This window comes from Mustela nivalis (assembly GCF_964662115.1).
Source record: "Mustela nivalis genome assembly, chromosome: 15".
Taxonomy (NCBI): Eukaryota; Metazoa; Chordata; class Mammalia; order Carnivora; family Mustelidae; genus Mustela; species Mustela nivalis.
Genome location: NC_139034.1, coordinates 88,357,441 through 88,364,610, shown reverse-complemented (window position 1 = coordinate 88,364,610; position 7,170 = coordinate 88,357,441). Strand labels below are relative to the sequence as shown.

General features: G+C 65.0%; 1 protein-coding gene across 2 annotated transcripts in view; it reads left to right on the top strand.

The window, feature by feature from the left end:
• Positions 1–2,245: 2,245 nt before the first annotated feature.
• The window catches only part of TUBGCP3 (tubulin gamma complex component 3), a 66,087-nt gene continuing 61,162 nt past the window's right edge, over positions 2,246–7,170 (top strand). For both annotated transcript variants that reach the window (XM_082701113.1, XM_082701112.1), the window contains exon 1: positions 2,246–2,479. In XM_082701113.1, coding sequence (XP_082557239.1) covers positions 2,404–2,479 — 76 coding nt within the window. In that variant the 5' untranslated portion in view covers positions 2,246–2,403. The remainder of the gene's footprint in view (positions 2,480–7,170) is intronic.

Sequence of the window (7,170 nt, the reverse complement as noted above, 5' to 3'; positions counted from 1 at the left end):
CGCTCTGCCGTCTTGGTGTCACCCCTGCTACCAAGGCAGTGGCCGACAGCAGCTGCTCCCCCTCCCCAGGTCCTGCTCAGCCAGCTTTGGTGCTTCGACATGAACAGATTTCACATGCAGGAAGATCCCCAACCGGGGGGCCTGGGGGGCTCCGTCAGTTGGGCGTCTGACTCCAGATTGTGGCTCAGGTCATGATCTTGGGGTTGTGAGATCGAGCCCCGCGTCTGTGCTCAAGGCTAGAGTGTGCTTGAGAGTCTCTCTCTCCCTCTCCGTCTGCACGTCCCCCGCATACCGTTTCTCTCAAACAAATGAAATCTTAAAGAAAGAAATCCCAACATGTCTGAGCTCAGGCGTGGGAGCTACCTACTCCTGGGATCCCGACGGAGGATCTCTTCCCTGGGACCATTCCCATGAGCATCAACTATACAGTGGGGTCCGTCTGCAAAACGGAAATCACTCCGGCAATTTCAGCGCAGGGACCCGCACAGGACTTGGTTACGTGGGGTCGAAGGAGGCGGGGAGCACTCGGAGGAGCCGGGCAGGAAGCGGCTACTTCCCTTAGGGCTGAAGAGACCATCAGAAGAGCTGATGTCCCTGTGTCCCGCGTCTGGAATCTTCCGGCGGGAGTGAGATCTGTGAGGGGCTGGAATGTGACGGGAGGGGCGGGCTGGTCGCAGGCGCTGCCACAGAGGACCTCCGGCTGCTGGCCTGGACCGGCGAGGGCAGAGGCTCTAGGCTGAGAGCCTCAGTGGTCTCCCTCTGCCCTCCACTTCCCCGGCAGGGACTGGTCTGGCTGAGCCTGCCAGGAGGCCAGCAGTGCCGGAGCTTGCGTGGCAGCGCTCTCGGGAATGTGGGGCAGATCAGGGAAGGGCAGTGGGCGGCCCTGAGAGCGCTCCGGGCAGCCGGCCCGACCTGTGCACAGCCACCCTCCAGCCCTCCAGGCCGCCGCCCGGTCCTGTCCTTAGTGACACTGGAGGCACCCAGGGTCTTTCTGTCCTCCAGCTCGTGGCCGTTCCCCAACCCTGTGCAGCCGGACGCCCCCAGCCCCTAAGCGCCCGACGACGCGACACGGTGACGTCTGTCCTCTCTCTTCCTGTGCCTCCTTGACGGGGAGTCCGGACGGGGTCAGGACAGAGGTCAGACGTCCTCGGGCCGCCTCCGCACGCGGCCGCGCCTCTGTCAGGGCCTCCCCGCGGGCCGCCGACGGCCACCTGCGCCCTCTCCGCGGGGGCGTCCGACCCAGGCCTCCGGGGACACCCGCGACGGTGCTGAACTCCCGCGGGGGTCCGGCCGCCGCAGTCGCCGGCAGGGCAGGTCCCGATGCCCTGCAATCGTCTCAGGGCGTCTGGGACCCCGTCCTTCTCCGCGGTCCCCTGCGCGGCCGGGGAGGGGCTTCGGGACGGGCCGACGGCGCTGGGGTGGGCAGGGTCGGCTCGGCGGCGGCCTCGTCCTCCGCGGGGCTCCGTGTCCGACGCCCCCGCGTCTGCTCTGCGGGGCCAGCGGCTCTCGCGTCCTTCCGTCCGTGCCCGGCCGTCGGGGCCCTGCGGCCCGGATCCCGGCGGGCGCCTCCCCCTGACCCCTCCCGGAGACCCGGGCCACCGACCGCCGGGCGGGGCCGTCGTGTGTGCAGGGGCGGGGCCGTGGGGACCCCCCGGGCGGACGTGGGCGGGGCCGTGGGGACCCCCCGGGCGGACGTGGGCGGGGCCGTGGGGACCCTCCGGGCGGACGTGGGCGGGGCCGTGGGGACCCTCCGGGCGGACGTGGGCGGGGCCGTGGGGACCCCCCCGGGCGGACGTGGGCGGGGCCGTGGGGACCCCCCCGGGCGGACGTGGGCGGGGCCGTGGGGACCCTCCGGCCGGACGTGGGCGGGGCCGTGGGGACCCTCCGGCCGGACGTGGGCGGGGCCGTGGGGACCCCCCCGGGCGGACGTGGGCGGGGCCGTGGGGACCCCCCCGGGCGGACGTGGGCGGGGCCGTGAGGACCCTCCGGGCTGACGTGGGCGGGGCCGTGGGGACCCGCCGGGCGGACGTGGGCGGGGCCGTGGGGACCCCCCGGCCGGACGTGGGCGGGGCGGGCGGTGCTGACCCTGCGGCGCCGACGTGTGCGGCGGCTCCGCGCTCCGACGGCCGCGGGGGCCGGGGCGGCCGGGGCCGGAACCCTCCAGGCCCGGCGGCTGTGGTCGGGGGACCGCGCGCGGACGGACCGGGGGACGCTCCGGCCGGCGCACCCGCGTCCCGGGCGCCGGAAGAAGCGGAGCCTTGTGGGAAGGGCGCGCGGCGTCGGCGGGTTCCGTTGAAATGGCGGCCTCGTCGCCGGCGCTGCCCGCGGGGCCGTAGCCTGCCGGGCGGGTCGGGAGCCCGCGAGGCGTGCGGCGGGCGCGGGCGGGGGCTCCGCAGGGCGAGCATGGCGGCCCCGGACCAGAAGTCCCCGAACGTGCTGCTGCAGAGCCTGTGCTGCCGGATCCTGGGCCGGAGCGAAGGTAGCGCGGCCGGGCGGGCGGCTCGCGGCCGGGGCGCGTCCGGGAGGCCGGGGCGCGGGCGCGGGCGCGGGGCTGAGTCACCGCTCCCCGCGCCGCGGTCCGGGTCGGGGCGCCGGGGCCGGCCCCAGGCCTCCGCCCGCCTGGTGGGGAGCGCGCGGGCGGGACGCGGGCCGTCGGCTGTCCGCGGGGAGGGACGCGGCGAGCCGCCCCGCTCCCTGCGCCTCGGGCCGACCCGGCCGCTCCCGGCCGCGTTTCCGTCCAGCGGCCCGAGCGCCGCCCCGGACCCCGCGCCCCGCCGACGCCGGTCCCGGACGGGGCGGGAAGACGCCGGGCGGGCGCGGGGCCTCGGGACACGGCGCCGCTCGGCCTGTCCTGCGGGACGCGTGGGGTCCGGGGGGCGGCCTGGGGGGTCGCGGACGCGGCCCGAGACCCTCCGCGAACTCGCCGCGGGCGGGGACGGACGCGCTGGCCCCGCCGAGGACACCGACTTCGCGCCGTCCTCGCTGCGTTTTACGCGGTTTGGCGCGGGGCCGCGACTCGGGCGGGATGCGGGGCGCGGGTCCCCGGGGGCCGCTGCGTGCTGGGCGGGGGCGGGGCCGGAGCGAGCGCGCGGGGAGCGGGGTGGACGCGGCGCGCCTCGGTGCCCCGCGGGTCCGCGGTTTCCGCGGGGACGGGCCGCGCTCCCGCCTGCGCCTCGCGGCTGGACGCCGACGGCCGCTGCCCGCCGGTCGCCGCTGGTGGGCGCGACGCCGTCGTCTCTCGGACTGCGCGCTGCGGGCCGCGGCCGGCGGAGGCTCCCAGAGGCCGGACGGCCCCGTCGCGGACGCCCGCCCGCCCTCTGCGCGGAGCCGGGTCGGCACTGCGAGGCCGCGGCGTCCCCGGGACCCGCAGGCTTCCCCGCGGCTGCTCCGAGCGCGGGACGCTGCGGACCGAGGGGTGCGGACCGAGGGGTGCGGACCGCGGCGCGGCCTCCGTCTGACCTGCTCTGCCTCCGGGAGCCGCGCAGCCCTGCGGATTGCGGACTTCACAGTGTGGACGGCGCGAGCGTTGTTCTTCCTTAAGAAGAGTTTATTGACTTAGTTGTTCCTTCGACAGCGAGCGGCGGGGGGCGCGCGGGCGGGCGCGCAGGGAGCCCCGGGGCTGGTCCCAGGACCTGAGCCTCAGGCAGCTGCTCAGGACTGAGCCGCCCGCCGCCCTGAGAACACGTTCTCACTCGTGCTGTTTCTCCGATGACCAAAGGCCTCGGGGTCATGCTGCCCTGCTGTCCCGGCACACACTGGGCGGCACCCTTCAGTACTCCTGCTTTTTCAGTGCTGCCGTCCGGACGAGTAATTGACGCTGGTTTCATTCACTTATTTTTCCCCTAAAGTAAGCCCTACGCCGAGGTGGGGCTTGAGCTCACGAGCTTGCGTACTCCACGACCCAGCCGAGCTAGGGGAGCTGGGGAAGGGGCAGCAGAGGGAGGAGGCGAGGGTCTTGAGCCACTCCAAGCCCAGCCGGGAGCCCGATGCGGGGCTCCATCCCAGGGGCCTGAGATCATGACCTGAGCCCTGAGCTGACATCAAGAGTTGGACGCGTAATTAACTGAGCTTCCAGGTGCTCCTTGTCACTTTTCTTTATTTATTTGACAGACCTAGATGACAAGTAGGCAGAGAGAGAGTTGGCGCGGGGAGGGGGGCAGGCTCCCCAGTGTGCAGAGAGCCCAATGCAGGGCTCGATCGGAGGACCCTGGGATCATGACCTGACCCGAAGGCAGAGGCTTCAACCCACTGAGCCACCCAGGTGCCCCACCCCCCGTCACTTTTAATATGAGTTTCATATGAATCAGGTTTTCATAGAGTACCAAAAATTTTTTGCTAGTGGGCTTCAGGGGACCCTCAGAAACAAAGCACCAAAGTGTGATAGTATTTGACATTTTTATAAATTTAGTATAACCATTATTTCTCACCTTTCCCAGCCTGAGAATTTGCTAGAAATGCCTACTGCCAGCAGTGACTGGAAAGTTCTCCCTGCATCCCTGGCCCTCTCCCAGAGCACGTTTCCCGTATTATGTCTTTGGAGAGTCCTTTCTGTCTGTGGAAACAGTGTTCTTGATGTTACAGTGTTGCACCTCTGTCGGGGACAACTTTCCTTTTCATACTTTGTAATTCACTGTTTCACAAGAGATCACAAATACAGGAGTTTCTGTTTGGTGAGTATTTCCACCCAGATGCTCAGGTGTGATGACCATACCCTGTGCCTTGACTTAAGGGGACCCTCTGCCGCATAGCGGCGCTGGGCGTGTGTCCTGAGCCACGGGGCAGGCTGAGGAAGGAGTCTTGTCTTCCTGGGTCTTGTGCCTCAGGTGGTATTGTTGTTGGTGTCATGATTTTCCAGAAACGGTGTGCAGCTCTTGATGGAGTTCCCGGTAAGTTATGGTCTTCCCTGATTACATATACTTGGGGAAATTGGTGTGTGTTAACTAGACATTACAACCTACAACCTACGTCAGGAGTGCCTGGTCGGCTCTCAGCGCAGTGTCTGCCTGTGGCTCGGGTCGGGTCCTGCGTGGTGAGGCTTCTTGCTCTGCCGGGAGTCTGCTGCTCCTTCTCTCTCTGCCCCACTCACGGGCCAGCTCACTGTCTCTTAAATAAATAAAAATTATAAAAATAATGACACTTACAATAAATGTATGTTGAAATGTGCACCAATGTCCATTAACATACTGAAATTCCAGAGTTTTAGGCTTCATTTTAAAGTCGTGCTTAGTAGTCTTACCATTTTAAAACGAGTTAATATGCAAAAATCCTGATTTAAATTTCTAATACAGTAAGTGCTGTTAGGTTTAGCCTGTCTAAATAACCGGACCCTTTTGGGGATCCTTAATCCTCGGAGTGGAAAGGGGGCCTGAGACCGAACAGTCTGAGAACCAAAGATCCAGAACAATGTGTTTGTGTTTTAGTTCTTGTCTGGGAGCACCGCGCTCCATTCGGTGGGAACTGTGCATGAGATCACCTGTGATCTGTGTCAGCCGGACCGCTGGGTCACGGGCCCCCGCTGCCCGGCGGTGCGTTTGTTGTTTGTTGTGTTGTTTGTTGTTTGTGTCGACAGTGTCTTACTGCATCTGAGTCTTCGTGCCTTGTCCCTTTGAATTGTCCACATGGGATGCTTATCTGGAATTAATCTTGGGCCCTGGCTCCGGGTGCTGATTCTGTGGGAGCGCATGAGCTGGAGGGACGCGGCGCGGCTGACTCCGAGCCCCGAAGCAGCTGTGGTTCAGCTGGTGCCTTGTCCGCCGGTCCTGTAGGACAGCAGCGTCGTCTGCAGGCAGGAGGAGCACTGAGGCACAGAGTCCAGCCTTACCGGTCAGCTCAGTCTGCCCTGGTCACCTTGGGAAGCCCTCGAGGGCACCCAGCGGCGGTGTTGGCGCTCGCCTGAGCGGCGCGCGCCTCTCCCTGCGTCTCTGCGTGCGGGTTTTCTTTGATCTGAGTGTGCGTGGAGTCCTTCTGGGTTCTTTCTGGAGAAGAACCTCATCACACGGGGGAGGAGAATTTGTTTCCTCTGTGTCATCTACAGGATGAAGAGCAGATTACCTTGCTGAGAGGTTAAATCTGGGTGCTTTGTTGAGTTGTGGTTATGATGGTGGTAGTAGACATGACATACCTTGAAATGACATTTTCAGATTAATAACAGCCATAAAAATAGCTAATGCTTCTCAAGTACTTAGTCTGCGCTGAAGAGCGTGTGCACCGTGAGCTCGTGTGTTCAGCTCCCAGTGGCGCTGGGGTTGGGGTGCTTAGTACCCTCCTCTCGGAGCTGGGGAGACCCACGTCTCTGGTTCCAGCACCTGATGTCTTGAAGTCCTTCCCTCCTGTTCTTCGGTGTCGCACTTGACAGCTTCCCTGTCTGTGAGCTGAGTGGAGGCAGGATAGTGCTGGCCCTGCCTGTGGCACGGCCTCTTGCCTCTGGCCTCACCTGCTAGTTCTAGGGAGGGCGTGTGGGGTCAGCGCAGTGTCCGCTCTCTGGGACTTGTCGGACGCCGTGTCCCGGAGTTCACTGGTACCGGGTCTTCTTAAACAGCTCTTCTCGGAGGCGGGGCGGAGTAGCCCTGGCCTCCCTTCCAGGCTGCCGGCGCCCAGAGTGGTTCGGAGGTGGGAACAGAAGACATTCCTGAGGTGTGTTGTGGCTTAAAAAAATAAAAAAAGTTAAATACTCTTTTAATCTTGGACAGAGCCAGTCATCAGAGAGCTACAGCCGGGCCTCCTGACCTGGGTCTCGACGGACTGACTTCAGCTTGTCTGATTGGGATTTTCGAACCCACCGGCGCCGGCATCCTCTGGGAAATCAGGTGCATGGTCGCGCACCGTGGCTCCTCCTGGCAGAGGGCTGCTTCCTCAGAGAGGCCTTCTCCAAGTGGCCCACTTTATGGGGTCCCCCTTTCATTTGTCGCTGTGGGATCCTGTCCGTTTTCTGAGCAGCTCTGACCACAGGCTGATCAGCTGTGTAGGTCCGTGCCTCATTTCTCGGATTCTTGCCGAGACGGCCTCGTTAGCCGCTGCTCTGTTCCGCTGCTGGTGTGGGGCGTGGAGCGGCCGCTTGGGAATACTCTTCCAGTTCCCGACTGAGCCTAGTGCTGCTCTAGAAACCGAGTAGGATTTGGGGAGTGTTAGCCTAGAGATCTGTAGTGAACGTTGTCTGATACTTCGCAATTT